We start from the raw sequence: 20684 nt of genomic DNA on the forward strand, positions 1-20684 counted from the left end.
TAGCTACACTATAACTGCTTCATAATAATTTATTAAATCTTTTTATATTAATAATAGTTATAGAATTCTGAGTTTTGCATGTAAATAAAAAAAATACTTGTAAACATCGAGAGAAAGTTCAACATCTATGCCAACACTTCCGTTACGCTTTAGGTTATATATTTTCACACCATTAAACTTAGGGATTAAATATTTTGGATAAAAACCCTAATGTGGGAAAGAGACCATAAGTTGCTGCCAACATCAAGGAAACAAAATTGCCATAGTAAGGTAATTGGTATTTTGACATTTGCAATTGAGAATTTGACAAATTTAAACAATGAAATAAAGTTTTTATTATTATATGCGGATGAACCCGCACGGGTGCAGCTAGTTTTAAATAAGATCCGTGTAGCCGTTCTAGAGATCTTGTGTACAAACTTACATATTTATAATTATAACATTAGTAAGAAGATTCGAAATTAGAAAAACTTTTAAAAATAAAAGAAATCGAATAATAGGTGTTGTTTAATTATTAATCAATAATAATTCAAATAACATTTGAAAGCATTGAAAATGATCGAGAAAGTCGACATTTTACGACTTGGACATAATGGAATACTAAATAACACCTCGCTCGAGACAGAGAAATAGACAACGTACGGAATAAATCAGTCATATTATAAAACAGACATCTTTACAAACATGTTTATAGAACAATGTAAATAAATCTTGGTGAACTAGGATTGTTCCAGACAATACCTTACAGAACTTAAGAACAGAAACAGTTAAGAACGAGTCATTTCTTGGCAAAGATAGATTAGTGCAGGGCCGGTTTTAGAATTACCAGTGCCATGGGCGAGATTTTTATATAAACCCATAGGGAAAAGACAACCGTGGTGACAATTTATGCGCCTATGCATTTTATTTCCGGGGTTATAAATGCGCCAGAGATAAATAAATTTTAATTTGTTAACTAGTTTTATTTCCAAGTTTTTTTGTATTTTTATGTCCGTAAAATTAATTGTGGATACTTTTTATAATGTAGTACGTGGTCGATGAACCGCTTAAGGCTTCTGACAGAAAGAGGCGCTATATGAGACTTACAGTCACCACATGGAAATAAGGGGTAGAAATTTGACCCAGTGCACTTGTACAGTCAAACCGGCCCTGGTTGTATTTATAATCTTTGTTTGTTATAATTTCATACTAATGTTTAATTTAAATGTTAAAAATAATGCGTTTTAGTGATCTATCATTTACTAAACCAAAATTAAACATTGTTTATAAATTATGTATTAGATACTAGCTATCTCCCCCGACTCTGTTAGCGTGAAATTAAAACAAAATATAAATGAGTAATCTATGTGTTCTTCGAGCCTATCGTCTTCATCTATATCGAATTTTATTGAAATCCGTTCAGCCGTTTAGGCTACAAACTCTAACAAACATTCAACCATCTAAACTTTCGCATTTATAATATTAGTATGATTATGGCGTTTGTTAATTTTTGAAACAAATGACAATATAATCAGCATAATTTATAGCTGTTTGCGCAACGATATAATAGTTTGAACAACAAACTTCCTGCTTTTCATATCTACTTGTAAATTTGTATAAAAATCCAATTTGTTGGTGAGAATAATTTTGTTAACTATCTTTATCGGGATTAATAAATTTACATAGGGGTAATTCAAGGTATTTTTAACAGTTAACATGTCTTTAGTGTATGATTATCTCATTTCCGAATAATTAAATGAGACAATAAATTTTCGAGTTAAACTTCCTTACACCTGTCTATGGACACATTGGGTGTGTCTCATTGAAGTGTTAAGTTTACTTTAAAAATTTATTAACAAATTATTTTTGATATAACGATAGAGGGATTTAAACGAATGTCCAAATGTATTTATGAGGGATTGTATGACTTTTTTTTATGTTTTTTTTTGTACTTTTTTATTACTTTTAAACATTTATGTCTTTTACTTAAAGTAATTTAGTTAATACATAATTTTAAATGGAATATGTTGTTTGTAGATGTTCATTTAATTTTCTAGTATAGGAACACACAAAAAGGTGTACGTTTTTTTTAAGATAATTTTATCATTCACTTGCCCTTATCCCTTATGGAGGGTCGGCACCGTATATGCTGGTCTGCCATACATCTCTATCAGCCGTCATATCTGAATTCACTCTTTTCTTAAGCATGCCCTCTTTCACACAATCCATCCATATTTTCTTCGGTATCCCACTACCTTTGTAGCCATCCACATTCGATCTTCTTTCTGGTTTATGTCCCCATCGTTTCGTTATATAACGAAACGATGGGGACATAAACCAGATAAATGAAATGAAATGAGAATGTGAATATAAATGTTCACATTCTCAACATTAGCCATTCTTGTCACACCACGCATCTTAACACACGCATCTCAGCTACTTGCAATCTCCTTTCATTCTCAAATTTGGTGGCCCAACAGTAAAGATAATTTAGAGAAGAAATAGTAGTAAGGTTCATCGAAATCAATTTATCGAAAAACATATTCTACGCCAAAAAGGTTATCTCTGGTATAGCTTACCGTGTCCACTTCTCGGTTCTTCATCACTCCACGCGAGGCCGCTGTTCCTCAAGATCCTGTTGACCGAGGAGACAGATGGTATGGAATGTGGCTCGCATACTCTCGCACTGAGCAGTCTCTCTCGGATCTCCCACGCGAACATGCCCGGGTTCTCTTGCTTTAATCGCAGTATCTTCTTCACGACCGTAGGTGTTGCCACTTGCTGGAAAACGAATTGTTAATTTAAATTTCGATATTTATTTTTGTAGTTAGTTTTTACTCAATTTAGGGAATAATTCGGAATGAACGATCAAGTTTCTCGTTAGTTTTTACGTGTTAATTTTTTATTTTTTACTACCTGTTGCTTGTGACTTCGTCCGCGTGAAAAAAAATATAGCCCATGTTACGCACAGATAAATTACCTTTCTAAGTGTGAAAGAATTTTTAAAATCGTCCCAGTAGTTTTTGAGTTATTTCAATACATACAAAATACGAATCTTTCCTCTTTATTAGTATAGAAGAAGATTGCGTCATTGATTGTCATTTGTCTGAACTTGAAACTATTGTCTCTACTAACTCACTGATTTGGCCACTAAGGGTGTAATAATAGTGAGAAATAAACACTAAGCGATTGTTTAATCGTTATTAAATCCTTGTCTGCGGTTGTACATTTTCGAATATGAGAAATAAATACGTGACTTATTCTTCTGTGATCGTTACGCTATTAAAAAAGTTGATGAAAAGCCGTAAATATTCGCGTAGAGGTCGATAATAACACGGAATTACTAACCGCACATGTCATGAAGCGGTGATGAGCGGTGCATGCGCGTTAATGCTAGTTTCACACGAGGGAATAGTGAACAGAGCAGTAGGACACTGGTAGTACTACAGTTTCAACACGTAGCAAGTCAACATTCTATTAACGATATCTATAGTGAAACTAAGTTGAAATGTCTTCGTATTGTTAATATCTAGTTACAAATATTCTTGTCTTTTCGATTGTTGTTTTGAGAGTAGATTGACTTTAAACGATAGCAGTACCGTACTATGCTACTGCACTATTTCATTGTTTTCCCTCGTGTGAAACTGGCATTAATGTCAGTTTAATAACGCCGCTCGACCGTGATGTTTGTATTTACTCGGAAACGTGTCATTTACTGTCTCGAAAGTGTGAAAGTCATACATTTTTCTTATAATGGGAAATGCGAAATATATCGTAGGGAATAAACGGGACATTAGTCGCTTTCTTTACTTAAAAAAAAACTATTATCTTTATTTGATACATATACAAGGGAATTTGATAGGGAGCTCGCTTAATTTCGAACTCATAGTAAACCAAGAGTTAATTAAAAAAATCTTGCTCTCCAACTGAGTATAGGCAGGACTATGTTTTTTTCTTTTTTTCTCTTAATTAATATAAGTAACTTTCTAATAATTTAGTTGCCGGAACACAAATACATCTTACTAATATTATAAATGCAAAATTTTAGATGGATGGATGTTTGTTAGAGTTTGTAGCATAAACGGGTGAATGGATCTTGATGAAATTTGATATAGACGTAGAGGATTGTCTGAAAGTACACATAGGCAAACTTTTGTTTTTTTTTCTCAATCCTCGCAGACGGAGTCACGGACAAAAGCTAGTATCTCATAAATTCTATTAGTTTAAAATAAAATGATCATTTATTGAACCAGAAGTAAAAAAACAAACTCGTCTATCTTGATATAGGGCCAGTGTCCAATCTGATATACCGATAGAGGCGCACTCTAACGTCGCCTAATGAGCCTAAGCCGAGTTATTATTGCAAACAGATGTCCCATTCTCACGAACTTTCATTTCACTGCCAATACTTTATTACACATCGAGTGTACTAAAGATATACAGTCTAATGAAAATTCCAACACTAATAAACTGCTCGTAAATTATACGAAATATTCTAGGGCTTTTATTGGCCTTTTTTTGGCAGAATGTGACGATCAACTTTTAAAGAAAATTAAAAAAATCTAATGTCAAATGACGTCACAGTCAAAGGCAACATTTTCATTCTGCTATTTTAATTTTTAATGGAATTATTTCAATAAAACGAGTTCCTGGTAAACAGTAATCAATAACAAATGTCGATGTTTTATTAGAATTATTTCCAGGAAATGCGTGCTCCTAAAATTGTCTAATTCAAAAGGCCAATTATCAAAATTCAACGTCAGAAAACCATTAAACGTATCCTATTTTTTTCTATGTGAATGCACCAGCATGCGAGCTTTAAAAATAATTATTAGTCTTTTAAGAAGGCTGTCAAAGATAATGTTTAAATAGTAGCCTTCGGTAGTAAGGTGTGGCGAGACCACTCCGCGTATGGTAGGCGTTAATTTTGGTAGGAAACTGGTGATTATGCTATTAGATGCTCAATCGATATCCTATTGAACGCTCAATTTTAACGCCACCTTTTTTTCTTTTTCTAATCGCAGGCTGCGCAGGTTGCCAGTCACACTGTAATTATTTTGACGTATCCACAAAAGGTGCTGTCACAATGTTTTGAACGATTTTTGGTACCAAGGCATATTTTTTAAATTATTCTAAATGTAACATTGGGAAAAATACATAAATTTGATGCCAGTTGTCTTACAATCTCAAGATGCCTTAAGCGCTTTGGAAACGATCAAACTTTCTGTCAAATTTGTTTGATCCGGACATTAATTTCAAATCTCAAACTGTCAAACTTTTAATGTTTGACAATACAATTGTTCGTTTACTGTTCTCATACTGGGGAATGTGCAGTTATATTACAGCTTTAGTCTATTCTTTGCAATAAATTAGTTGCGATTTGAAACGGCTTGGCGATACGGTGTAGAGTACGGTATAGAGTGGAGAGCGGAGCTAAGCCCGCGTACGCCGGTAGCGGGCTCTGGCGGCCGGTCACGGCGTCCCGTTCTCCGCGCGACGCTTTTTGCTGCGCGCGCGCATCAATCATACTCTGACACATCCAATATCTGTTTTTGCGCCGGCCGCTACGCGAGACGCAACAAAATGGCGCTCGTAACTGTCCACAAACGCGTGGACGATTAGTGTTTCTTATTACCGATTTCTATTAGACTTTCCACCTTCCTGATGGGGTGAAAGATAATTTGCCGGGGCGTGAGACCCGTTGCTTTAATGACGGATTGATTCGATATTAATTCGAGGGAGGAAGATGTGACGTTTCTCCGTTAATATTCGCTTAATGCGGTATTGCAGGTGCCTCCGCTAGTTATCTAGGAGCTGGCGAGTTTTTATTGACATCAAAAAAGTACCGTTCCTCTAAAGGCATTAATTAAGGCTTTAGTTATGACCAATTTAGGTGTATTACAAACTTAAGTAGTTTTTACGTTAATATGTTCGTGTATTACTGCATAATGTTTTTATAGGTTATGTTCTTTGATGGTAATTTGATTTTGTTAGTAATAAATTGTTATTAAATATTTATTTAATAACTGTACGAAGTTTAAAGTTGAGATTACGTTAAAGTGTTCACAGAGCAATCCATAAGTAAGTGTAAATTTTTGACTTCACTTAAACTTTAAATAAATTAATGGCAAGATACAAGGTACAAACATTAAATAAAGTAAAAGTAATCGAAATATTATTACTAGAAACTGTTTATATCAGAGTTTTAGTCCTAGTATTGTTTATTTACTCTTTCGGATAAATGTGTATTTCAGGACTTCCAATCTTTCACGTTATAAAGTTAACACCCATTTATCTTAACTTTTGACTTTAAACATATAAATATATCTGCAGGAAGTGTAAGATACAGCTGTGAAGAGAGTATGTCGCAATTTGCGGACAGCGGTGAACTAATGATAGGCCAAGATTCATAATGACGATCAAGGCGCTTTTTTTACAAGTAACGGTGGTAAAGCAAATAAGGAAGACGTACATAACATCCGTATGTTAATCTGTTAATTTATATCAAAGTTTTAAGTACATAGATCAATATTTTTTTGAAGATAGTGAACAGCTAAGGTTACGTATAGACCTATAAGGATCTTATAGCAATTTCTGACATTGAGAGGGGGCGCCTGCTAATTAGAGTTACCAATAAGTAAAAAATTCCCAATTTATTTCGAAATTCTCCCTTGTTGAAAACGAAACCAAACTGTAGTGTATGAAAATGATAATCACTCGTGCAGTTGCCGCTTCCTAATTGGTTAAAATATGACGCTTCCAAGATGACAACGTTAGTTCACGTAATTGCCAACTGCTGTATGATCCTTGTAGGTCTATACTCTTTATGTATGAGAAATACCAGTGAAATAATATAAATGCGAAAGTTTAGATGGTGGATGTTTATTAGAGTTTGTAATATAAACGGCTGAACTTATCTCGATGAAATTTGGTATAGATGTAGAGGACAGTCTGGAAGGACACATAGGCTACTCAGTTTTTTTTTAATTTAACGCGGACAGAGTCGCGGGTAATAGCTAGTGAAATATAAAACATGATTTAAAAATGATAAACTGTCACATAAAATGAAATAAGACATCTTACGACGGTATTATATGACACAAAAGCGGCAATTTCCATCGATACTCGATTGCATAGGAAAATATTTCCAATATGTTTTATGAAGGAGCTTTACGGTATTAAGAGGCGCGTAATAATATTGACAGCGTAATCCGTCGGGAGGACCATAAAGGGGTTATTATCGTTGCAAATCCGGCAACGCATGAACTAATCCAAACCTATGATACTGAATGACATATGTATCTATGTTTTTTTTATATAATAACCTAGCAAACGAGCAGGCGGTCACTTAAATCCATCAAAACGGCAAAGCGAACGCTGCCCATATACATCCGTAATTGCAAGTGCTGCATTGCAAAATGATTTAGGATATGCAACATCCTAAATCAACGAAGAAGGAAAAGCACATAAAGAGGATATTTCTTCTTCCTACGCGTCTCCTTCACCGTCAAATCAACTTTCCTATCCAATCCTTTCCTTATAAGAAAAGGATGGAACGGGAAAGGGACTAAAACTAGGCTTTTGGCACCACACTAATTAGACGAAACGCCGAATTGCTTTCACTTCACGCCTGTCTTTTATATAGTCGTGGTATTGCTGGGGGCGAGCCAACCCATTCGTGCGAAGATGTAAATCTGGCTCTACCACTGTAAAAACTTTTACGCACGTATAAACATTCCATAAGAACCAATCCAAATTATACATACTATGAAATACACGCGACTTCGTCAGCGCGTAATAACCAAAAAGTATAATGTTCCTGCAACCATTAGTTACCTTCCCGTCAAACTCCCGTTAATGTCGGGCTAGCAGTTACTGATATTATACAAAACAAACATGGCTTGTGATAGACAAACATTTTAAAAATCTGTTTTTTGTTATTACTAATGCAACGTAAAGTAGATTGAATAAGAAAACAATACCGGTAAAGTGGGAATTGGATAAGAAATGCTGTCAGAAGTTCTTAAAGATATCTCGTTGAATATAGAGAACTTAAAGCAGTTTAAAACTAAAGTGACTTCGTTATTTAAAGCCATGAATTGACCTACGCCTATCTTAAAAAAGTATTATTGTAGCCGCTTACAACTTTTATTGATGTTGTAAATTATCTCGACCAAAGATAAAAGGAAAACAGAGTTGTTAAATATTTTTTTGCGTTCCCTACACCTGGGCTGTCCCCACTTTTGTCTATGGACAGTGTTATTAAAGTTCGGAATCGGTGCGGACGGTTGACAGGTGACAGGTGCCGCGGCTCCCATGACCCGGACGATTGACCAATCGACTCATTACTGTTACAAATTGCCACCCGATTCGACCCGCGATTGTGACATCGAAAACCAACTAATTGCACGAAATTAAGCCTTTGTTTTTTTGTGAATCGTCTTTTGTTTACCTTTTAAAAACTTTGTTATATTATCGTGGATATCTACAGACAAAAGATTCATATAAAATATGCTGCTATCTCTTTTACTCTCTCTTTTAAAATTAAGGCCGAGAATAAAGTTTTCGTAGGTTAGTTATACCTTTAGGAGACAACCATATTATTGTAAACAGTGTAAAAATAAGTGTCAGTTACACGTTATTTTTAATCAATAAATTTCGAAGTACAAACAATGAATAGCTATTAACACATTGAATAAAAAAAGAAACAGTTCAACACATGATTGGTCATTTAAACAATTCCTAGCAAACGACTGCAAGTGTAGAATAAACGTCTATTATTATTTTTAATACGTGCAGCACCGAGTTGATTTTGAAACTACCTATGACTATTAAAAACCAGGACCTGATAACCTCGCACGGTTTGTAAATTAAAAATGAACAATAAGTTCTAAACCTACTAGCCTGTGTTTATGTTTGTTTATTTTTTTGACTCAGTGTGTGATCACAAAGATTATTCAATTTATGAGTATCAGCATTGTATGTATGCTTCTCATCTTCTTTAAGTCTCTCTCCTCGAGGCATTCAAATTTTCAGAGAATTTATTTAGTGTAACGGGCGCGGGCGGCGCGGCGACATTTTGTCTAATCCATTTTTCGATAGTCAAGGGAAATAAATGGCCGCGCTTCGGTGTTGCTTGCGCGAACAAACACGGTAACGTGTTGCCAGTGATGAATATTTAATATCGACGTTATATTGTCTGACAGAACTGTTAATGTCCTTTTGGCATGTTATTGTATTTGTACCGATCTTATCACATTTTTCAATAATATTAAAAAAATAGTTTCGTTGTTTAAATTCACAGTACTATCAGTACCATCAACGCTTATAAAATTTAATTAGGTGGCAATTTGTAGGAAAACTTTGCCTGTATTAAAAATGGAATTTGTATATACAATATCTAACTCACTGTCACAAACGCAGTTTAAAGCAGGAATATTGACTTGTATACCAAAAAAGATGAGAAAGGAAAGAAAAATCCATTAGTTCAATTGATATTAAAGCGGCATTTTAGTATTAAAAAGTTTAGCAGACACTAACATTATTGTAAGCATGGAAAACACATTTAAAAGCTTTAAGCTAATATGGATAATTTAATTTACTCAATTAAAACTTTTTAAATATATTATGCTATCTGTTGTGATACTGAGATTAAATCACAGATAATCGGTAACTCGATATCGATTCGTAACCTGCTAGTTGTGTCACATCCCTACAAATGTCCGGAAATGGGCGCGATAATAAACATGTATTGATGACATTTAATTAGGCGGGAAACGATTGGGGGTTAGTTTTATTTGTTTTACACAACGATTTACACGATATTATCTAAAGATTTTTTCATAAATAATTTCTACTAATTACATGACGCAAATTCGTATGCATAAATTATCTCGTTGTATTTTTTTGTATATACCTATAATTTCGTTAATAGTGCCATTAAAATACCACAAACTTTTTGCAATTGCTTTGGAATATTTTGTTAATATTTTGTATATGTTTTTAATGAATTTCAGTATTATATTCTGTGAGTAGGATTTCCGCTATACGAGGTTTTGTCGTAAAATCTATGTAACTAATCCCTAACCCCTGGTCGAATGTCACCGGTTAATGAATTTCGCGAAGATCCGCGAAGTCACTAATTGCTCGTAACGTCTCATATTTAATGTCTAGAGAACATAAGATGGAAACAGTTAAACGGTATTCTAAAATTACGTACTATCTTGCTGTTCAGTTATTCTAAAACTGTTTTTATGTTAAAACAAAAAAACGTTGATATCACGATTTCACCTTGTTAGACCTAAAACAGCAAAAGGATTATGTAAAATTATGGATAATCCATTTACTTCATTCCAAATTAAATTATCTTTGTTATTATTTATGAATAAATTAAGATTAACAAATTAAAATAATAGTATCAAAGCAATAAACATTTGAAATCAAACTAATTGCTATCTATGCCTTCGTCTATGGAAGACGGCGTAAAAGTGGCTAATGAACCATCGCCCTAGACCATAAAGTGCATTGAAGCGGCGTCGGCTCCACTAATTATGCTCATTTGACCATAAACATGCGGCCATAGATCATAAACCTCATAACTCGAAGTCGTAAAGATGGAGCAAAGCCACGTGTTTGGACCAACCGTGCAAAATATAGTTTGCACGATTCGCTTGAACCTTTACAAATAACTTGTATGTATAGAATTCTAATAAGAATTATTAATTAAATATAATTCTGAAAAATTACGTGCAAATATTTCTTTCCATAGACCATATTCGGAACTAGGAAAAAATAGTCACCGTTTTCAATATTAGTTCATTCTAAACGTTGGTGTCCTCTCCTGAAATATTTGTACAAAATTTTGAGATCAAAGATCACATTTTCTTTAAACTTAAACAGTACAGAAAAGACAATGTTATTCCTACAGGTGCTACAATAACAGTAAAGATTGGAAATCTATGGCAACACAGCCTTACTTTTGTGAACTTTTTTTAGGATAAAACCGAATGAAGTGTTAGTTAGAGGATATATCGAAGGTTTTATATTCATTTCACGCCAGATTATTAAGAAAAAAAAAATACTCGCACCAAATTTATTATTCGAATCGAAATCGTAACGCTACGTAAATTCGATTCGAAACAAAAAGTTGAATTCTCATACAAAATAACGAGTATCCATAATTATCGAATGTTGTTTTCATTCATTACTAATCTACCGAATCGTAGACATCTCGTGTATACTGGCAGTTAATTTTAATACCAGATAGTTATTCTCAAGATCAATTATAAAAAAAATGGAAGCCAAATCGACTGACACAGTTATAAGCTTCTGTGACGTGAACCACAGATTATACACAAAAAATCGCTGTTCATCGTTTATCGTTACGTTAAAAACTATAATCGCGTGTTCTTTTCGCTTTTCGTAACAGGTGTTAATAACGGTAAATATTTGTAGGATACGTAAGATATGTGGAGTTCGCGTGTTTTCCCACAATGGTTATTCGAAACAGTCCGGTAAAATTTTCACGTATAATTCAATTACGTAAGGTCGAAACACGTAAAGTTTATATAGAAATTTGTTAAAAATCGTGTACTACAGTCGAATATAAAATTAGTCTATTCGTATTTAAATTACTAGGTCTTTTAACAACGAAAATATTAAGATAATGAAACGTACCTAAGATTCACAACATTCGTTACTAAAAGAAATACATTTCGCTAATTGCAATGTTACATATTTAAATCAAATTAATCATTTATATGGAACAAATGAGAAAATAAGAGAGTCAATTTAGATTTTGTCTTAATTACACGCTTGTCAAAACCAAAATTGCTATTGTCAAAATTATTTAAAGTCTTGATTGAACTTCGAAATATTCTTTAATTCTAAAATCAAATTTAAGATTCGCAACGTATACGCTATTGTTTTGTTTTCGATTACGTTTACGGTTTTTGTATCGTTTTATCGAATGTAAAATATCGGAAAATTTTCGAGCGCAAAATTTTTATTTAGTTCCGTGTACTGTATGAGGTCATCAAACAAACGGTAATTATTCAAGAAGGCAATCTCGATTTACATTCGACACAATCGCCGGCCAATCTGGATGATTCCGAGTTGCGTTGATTAGTAGTCAATTAAGTGTTCCCATAACAGCGCCAATAAAAGTTTTCGGTGATTTCGATGTATTTTGTTGTAATCAATTTCTTGACGTCGGCGTTCGTTTGTCGAACAACAAAATGGAAGTTTTATTGGCGTACCGAATTCGGTGAGGTCGGTACGGCTACGGGTTCACTGCGCCTCTACGTTTGTAGGTGTAACTTTACTATTTCAAATCGATATGTGTTAACATTTTTAGAGATCCTTTAAGAAACGCAATGTAATGTTTTGATCGTGGACGTCTCCAGACGAAGATTTAGTCTTGGTCTAAAGGACAGCTACAATAATGTGGTCTTGTTCAAAGTAGTATTTATTTCTATTTTACATTTTGCGATTTTTAGGGGGGGGGGGGTGCACTCTTCCTATTTCTAACTCGTCGTATTGAAACTTGACTAATATGATAGAGACACTGACGTAGAAACATTTGTAAGCCTTCATAAAAATATGGCAAAACCTTTTAATATTTTGAAATTTCCAAAGTCATACTTACTAATACATGTGATATTTCTTAAAAAATATCTACGGATCCCTAATATTAATTGTTAATGGTAGTATTTATATGCGTATCGAATGGCCACCACAAGAAGCCGAAAGCTCAGGTCATTTTATAGTTTATAATTACGAGTGATTGCCGCGTGACCCACACGATTCGCTTCCACTAAGTTTTATTGAAGTCAGCGCCCGACGGATCTGCTGTACGGTTGCAATGTTGGTTTACTTTTTTTATTAATTTTTTAATAATTTAATTTTTACCATGAGAATTCAAGACATAAATGTCAAAATTTAACCGTAACATTAGAACATGCGAGCCTACTGTCAACACAGCTGATATAAGCGTTTCTAACCTTAGTCTTGCTTCCTCCAATTGAGCCAGGTCTGATTGAACCAGTCTCGTAGAACCTGGTCAGGATCTTAGAGACACAGCCGTGGGAGACGAGGAGCTGTCGGCTGATGTCACACGGCCTGACGCCCAAGATTGCTAGTTCTACAATCTTCTTCCTCACCACGTCTGGGAGGGGACGACCGTTGACAAAAACGCCTCCCAGTTGATTCACACCAGCTTGACCTGGAATTCAATTGTTTATTTTTAAAATGGCGATCGTTTTTAATAAAACGTTATCTGTAAAAATAATAATTATTTGAATTCAATTGTTTCGAACGCATGATTTGGAATTTGTTAAAGGTAGCCGCTCACTGGTCAATAATGTAACCGTGATCATAGCGACCATGCTACCATCATCACTACACAAAAAGAGTCTACTGACTAAAGCGTAACAATTGTTAGAACTTATTCGTATAACCATCGACAAAGTATGCTATTGATTTGTGTAATTTAGGTCCGGGAGAACTGCATGAATCTAATGCAAATTTCGTCAATAACGCTTCGAAAATGTTCTAACCAATATTCTTCTTATGCTTATTTGTTGTTTCTTTTTCGCGGATAAACAGAAATGTTAGATGACAAGTAAATTATTGCCACATTGATAAAATTTGTCAATGCGCGACTGGCTTTAGATGTGATTCAATAAGTTGAAAAAAAAATTGATTTATATAAATTTTCACATTATACAATAGAAGTTACAGCTTTTTTGGAGGAAATGAAATTATTTCTTCATAAATTAAATTCGATATCGTGATGTTTTTTTAAACCTACAAGGTTTACGACCAAATTAATTACAAGATACGTCGCGAGTCATTTGTGTTACAAAGAAATTCTTTGTTTCTATTACACGAATGAATTAATTGACAGCAACCAACACAGTTAACATCAAATAGTTAACTATTGTACTATCATGCGTAATTAACTATTAACATGTCAAAAGCATTCATAAATAAAGCGGTCTTCATTATTATTTCATATTAACACATAAATTCACGGCCCTCCTGCCTTTATCAGATCTTTATGAAGGCTTTTTTTTATTATAATTGGCGATTTCCTAAAGGGAAGTTCACCCCGTGGATTTAGCAATCAAATAAATATTAGGACTAAATGGAACAGGTGTATTGAGGACGTTAATGCGAAATAACTTAATGTATTGTTGAAAGGAAAAAATATCTTTTAATGAACTTCACTGTTTTGTTTTATGACTGCCAGTTACATTTGTTATTTGTGTTGGATCTACTTTCGAATGTTTGGGGCGATAGCTGTAAATTATAAGATAGTGATCTGCAGTACGTAGTTTGTTATTGTTTTAATCTAAGCATTAGAAATTACCTGACTTTTAAGATACAATATTTCCTTGTGTCCGTTTTAATACGTTTTTGTAGAGGTTCCTTTTGCAATTCGTTTAACATTATAAAGTAATTAAAAACGGTTCAGTCTTTTACATATAGTCGCCTAGTCAGCGTCGATACCAAATAACTGTAGTGCGTTTAAGATATAAGTTTTTTTATTTATTTGTACAAAACACAATATTACAATGCACATATAATTTTACAAATATATCATATTATACTAATCATACTAATATTATAAATGCGAAAGTTTAGATGAATGAATGTTTGTCAGAGTTTGTAGCGTAAACGGCTGAACGTATTTCGATGAAATTTGTTATAGATGCAGAGAATAGTCTGTAAGAACACAAAGGCTAATTATTTTCTTTTTTTTTTAATTTCAAGAAAGCTAGTTTCACATGAATTGTTTTAATTTTTAATTTTTATAACTCTGTATTTTGTTTAATTACTAGATTGATTCCCTGTATTAAAGGAGTCAATGACTTCCCTAACTTCGTTTAATATTAATACAAAATTCAAACAATACAAGAATTATTAAAAACAATATCAGCTAAGGCTGTTGTAAATTTGTAAACAAATAGACGCGGTATAAAGTTGAACTTAAGAAAAAAATGAGTATATACTTTGGTACAAATTTTGCTTATACTCAGTTTGTTCCTAAGTTTAACTTGATTATTATTTAATTTATTATATAACTTATTTATTTGTATGGTTGTTTGTTTAAAATTATCTAGAAATAACATCAAAAGCGTTAGGTGAAAAATCTTAATGAAAACACTGCGAAGTCATCCCATCATAAAACCGTATGCCATTCCAGAATTAAAACCATCCAGGTTTGGTATGTAACCTTTACAGCTACTGTTACCGCTGCCTATTATAAAGCAATAAAACAATCCGCAAACGCCTATCGATTTATTACTTTAATGCAATAAAATTAGCGTTCTAATTTGTACGTGGGCAATTTGGTTTTATTGCGTTTTTCTTTAACCGACACCGCTCCCGGCTCCGCAGTGAGCCATTTCACGGCTATTGTCGATTGAAACCTCCTGCCGATCCCGATGCAAATTGCTTTTGCTTTACGCCCAGTGATGGGACCTGTGAACGAATGACTGTCCCATAATACACCCTCGTTCATCATTCAATTCTGTTACTACTGAGCATTCTTTAAGTCGCTTTATGTTTAACTGCATTGTATTCTAGCAGGCTTACTTTTTTCATTCATACATTCATTCATGTAGATTTTAAGGACAATTTACAACAGCAGTTAATAGTTATGACTCTTATAAAAGTTGTTTCACATTATATAGTAAATAATACGGTCTAGAATGTTGGTTTTAGCATTACCTGTGACCTGGGTTATATTTCTACGCCCTTTAACTGCGATACGAATTTCGTCAATAACTCCCTCTCAATCCAATACGAAAATAGGCACCCAGGACCGGCAAACTGTCGCAACTCGTCCTACCCTAACACTGCTTTCAGTCTTTTACACTTTACATTAAGATCTCATATCATGATATCGAAAATCGTAACAGGCAGGTCAGCCGCAAAATAAGTAAGCAACAAGATAAAGGTTTTCGATACTCGAAATATAATGATATCGAAAATGTTTCCATATTTCGTTTGGCGCATTCGTGTAAAATAACTGACTTATTCAAGACTGCACATCACTATTACGAATAATTTACGATTCCTCTTCCAGATAGTGCTTAATAATGACTAACAGTAGTTAAATGAATTTGAACTCTCGTACAACGACTATAGAGTACAATTTCGATATGTATTTCATTTTAAAAACCTTCCATAAGAAGACACCAACATGAATCTATCTCCGTTGAATTTTTATAGTTTCTCTACAAATGTCCTTTCTTATAAGAACTTAAAGTTTCATTGATGGAATTAATGATGTTTTCTGTCGCAATTTAAATGTGAAAATGTCCTTTTCTGTTGTTATTCAATTACGTGACGACGATATTAATTTGTTCTTCGCTACTTGAACAAAATGCAAACAAAAACTGTCAACTATTTTTAAAATGTTGGAATGTGTTGGGATGACATTGAACTGAGATGTTTCTTGATATGGCTTATTTTATGCAAAGAAACATGTTAAACAAAACACATGTACAGTTAAAGAATTAAATTCACTTACCTCTTAAGATTAAATAGACTAGTTGTAAATATAACAACTATGATTTGGCATGTATGCTAAGTGTTCACGTGTTTTATTTAAGACGAGCTTTCGCCCGCAAACTTCGTTAGCTCAAATTTGAACCACGCGTTACGCCATTTTCAGAGTTTAAAAAAAGTAGTCTATAATATGTTCGTCTATGTCAGCTACCCTCCAGTGAAAGTCCTGTCGTAATCGGCTCAGACATTTCGGAGTTTACCCGGAACAAACGCGGCTTGCGGACAGACAGACAGACAATTTTTTCAAATGCGATTTTCGTTATCAGCAACGCAATTACATCTTCCCGAAATCTGGAATTTTGCTTTTAATATTACATACAGACAGTCCAATTTTGTTATATATACTAGCTGGTCCCGTGCGGGTTTATTCGCATGAAATTATGAAAATTTTATTTCATTGTTTACATTTATCAAATTATCAATAGCAAATGTCAAAATGACATGACATGACAATCTTGCTTCCTTGATGTTGGCAGCAACTGCTGGTCTCTTTCCTACATTAGGGTTTTTTATTAAAAAATAATTATTCAAAAATATGTTGTAATTGCTGACATCTTAGGCAACAAAGAAGTGTGTGTTTACGCTTTATTATAATAGTATAGAAGTATAGATAGAAGACAAAAGGTTTTATGTAATATGATGATAATGGAAGTTTCTGTACATACATGTTTCTTCTATTATATAATTATGTTCGAACATAAGTTGTTTATTAAAATCTTTGTATACAGTAAGGGAAGATCATCGCCGTGCTGTTTGTTTATGCGGTAATATATTTTTGACTTATCCATACTTAAATTGAACTTGTTAAGTCGGAACATTTTCACCACTATCACGGTTATAACATGTCTCGTAAATATTACATATTAAGTGTGCTAATCCTTGAAGCTATAAAAACTTGAGGATAATAAAATAAAACTCCTTCTATGATGTTTAAATATTAAACATTCGAGCTTCGCGTATGGAAATAACTTAAGCCAACCAACACTGGAGCCTTATTAGTAGGAATAATGACTTTTTGTTTTTGTTTTCGACATAATGCATCCTAAAAAGATTCGTTTTACCTTTTTATATCTGATGAATTGCAATTAGAACTTAAATAACTTTAAGGGCTTATCCCAACACTGGCTGATAGAAGCTCAGATAGCTAAAAAATGACATCACTGTCAGATAAGTAACAAAATTCGATATATCCATCGCATATTTTACACGTTAGATTGTTATCAGACAGTTTCCAATTTGGTGGAATCGGCCCTAAAACTATTATTCCTTGAATTTGGTTATTCTTTTTTCACAGAAAATCCTTGTCATGGAGATGAGGAAATCATAGTCCCTACTCTTATTCGTATACTTTTACTAAATTTTGAATTGAAATATCGTATTCATCATTAAAAAAGTAAATCATATGTTAAACAAGTTAAGAAATAATTACAATATTATAATTTTTGTCTTATAAATGAATGATGTTTATGTCTTGTGCGTTATTATAGTTTTTTTTTTATAATTGATAAATCAATTCATACTACGTCTTTACCAAGCTTCATTATTACGTTTACAGCGTTGGTCTGTGCTCGGAATGATTGTTCGGACAAATTGACGAGTCCTTTGTATTATAACTCGATTTTTGGGAAAAAAACTTTTTTACGCTTTGAACATGAGTAAATAAGTTTTGTATATTCTTGATACTAACATCTCGTTTATATCAAGAAACTTTGAATAGATAATAGTCTTATTTAAAACGTTTTTTTTCTACTACCGTGTATACAAATGGTTCGTGAAAAAATCGCACTTTTAGTGTTACAACAATAAGCGTAGGAGCAATCGAAATGTTTACTTTTTATGATGTAAGTTTCGAGGAATCGCTCTAAAAATACGATTTGCACGCGCAAGGAGATTGCTGTATCGCTAATATGCTTCCAGTTTTACAATCGGCCGGCCGTAAAAGGTTGTTTAGTGTTTTTTCGTTGGCGAGAATATAGCTCGTATATCGCACAAGTTATTGCACGGTTTATAACTTGTGACTGATTTTATAACGCCGCCAATTGACGCGGTTTTAGGATGAGCTTTCGCGTTTGAGACGAGAACCGATGCTTGGTATGCAAAGGTTATGTTTGCGGAAGAGATCGTAATAGTGTTTTGTTACAGAATCTAACCATGACAGTTATTACATACAGATACTGGAGCACAATTCGACTATTTGCAGTTATTTTTTTAGTTAGGATTTTTATTGTTCACTAGCTTTTGCCAGCAACTCCGTTTGCATGGAATTAAAAAAACAAAATATTGAATAGCCTGTGTGTTCTTCCAGACTACATAGGCTGTACTCATACATAGTATAGTTACATAGGCTAGGCTAGTAGAGCACATAGGCGTAATCCGTTCAGCCGTTTAGGCTACAAACTCTAACAAACATTCATCCATCCATTCATCTAAACTTTCACATTTATAATAATAGTATTAGTATGATAGAATGTTTGTCTAAATTCTTAAAATGCATAGAGTTGCCAAGTGAATTGTGAATTAATTACATCAATTTTTTAGTATATGTTTGTTCACATTCATTAAACATTTCTGTCTAATCAGGTGTAAATTACGTGACATTAAGTAAAAATGGGAGCACGATACTTATCGTTTAATTTAACTAATCGCCTTATTTAATTCAGTTGTATCGTGTTTAATTTCCTTACATTATTGTCATTTTTAAAATATATCGAGTTCGTTATCAATTGTTATCGATAAAAAAAATCGGTTACGATACATCACTACTATTTACGCTGTCTTCTTAACTTTCAGTCTATTTGTTTTCCACCATTTTGGCGCTGATGGTTGCGGTTGATAGGGGTGGTGGAGGTCAGAAAAATAATACAGTTAGAATTATAATAACTACTAGGAACTTCTACAGCCGCGTTAAACAAATTAACTAAATAGTAATTTCTAGATATCTATCTATTTATAAAGTTCATTGACTAATATTTGACACATACTTCATTATGCAATTTGACATTTCGAAAGTCAAATCGATTTAGATTGTTTTCGATTACGTATGTTTTGAATGTTGATTTAATGTTTTTGGATTTAAATAGTTGTCGGTATGGACAGGTGTAGATGCGAGGAGTACACGTCGGCGGTCGACAATTTGAAATATTACACACTGGGGACTCTGAGGCCAGATATTATCGCCAATCATGATAGTGAGTTTGATGACAAATATTTTGTAATGTCGCAAATGTCAAATACAGCAAACAAAACATTTATTATAGTAATTTGCATATTTTTTAATATCATCCGTTTATTATACTTACATTTGTCAATGTAAGCATAATATACAACATTCATAAGTGGTATTCGTAATCAGAGGTTAGGACCTTCGAGAAAATTCTAAGGTACAGATGTCTCAGCATTTAGGATCTTTTCTCATGAATAGTAGTAACTATACAAGTGGAATCTATACATTATAGACGTATTAGATTACTGATTCGGTAGGCGTAAATCAAATTAAATTATGATAGCTAACTAGCGCCATCTAGCCAACGTTATACAGGAAACTTTTAGTACTGTAGTTGTACATTTTTTTTTATATGTCATTTTCTATGCCAGAGTTGATTTACATTTTTATCATTAAAACCGGGCCAAATATCCTTGTTCGACTATACACAGCTAGTTAATTCCTGCGACTAGTCTCATCTTCGCGTCCTTTTTGTTACGCACGTAGATTTGGCACACATTTTCATCCTCCAGGTTAACTGTGCGACTATTAACTTAGTGGAAATAGGTTTTATTTTACGTTCTTATATTATAGGGAATGGATATGGTGTTACATGGGTAAAACAAGGTATCAGCTATGATGATCTAAAGTTTTTGAAACCGAAAGCGTTTAAAATACGAAAGCAAGTTATTGAAGACCCCAAGACGATTGAGAGACGCAAGATCGAACAAATGTGGTGTCCATACTTGAAAATCATTAGAAGACAATAAAATACTTAATTCAGCTTTTAATGTATTTTAAAAAATCCCTTTAAAATCTGGCTGTATCGATTTATCTATTGTTTTATTTTTTAATCTATCTAATGGTAAATTAATGAATATTTTCAGTCAATAAAATTATTTAAACTTTCATGAGATTTTTATAA

At 33.3% G+C, this 20684-nt stretch overlaps 1 protein-coding gene across 1 annotated transcript in view; it reads right to left on the reverse strand.

Annotated features, from left to right (window-relative positions):
- LOC106110557 overlaps window positions 1–20684 on the reverse strand; it is a 44183-nt gene that overhangs the window by 869 nt on the left and 22630 nt on the right. The window contains exons 3-4 of the mRNA XM_013292414.1: window positions 12981–13201; window positions 2559–2760 (exon numbers count right to left, since the gene is read on the reverse strand). Of these exons, the coding sequence (XP_013147868.1) occupies window positions 2559–2760; window positions 12981–13201 (423 nt within the window). The remainder of the gene's footprint in view (window positions 1–2558; window positions 2761–12980; window positions 13202–20684) is intronic.

The sequence above is a fragment of the Papilio polytes genome, unplaced genomic scaffold (assembly GCF_000836215.1).
Source record: "Papilio polytes unplaced genomic scaffold, Ppol_1.0 DF824225.1, whole genome shotgun sequence".
In the NCBI taxonomy this organism is placed as follows: Eukaryota; Metazoa; Arthropoda; class Insecta; order Lepidoptera; family Papilionidae; genus Papilio; species Papilio polytes.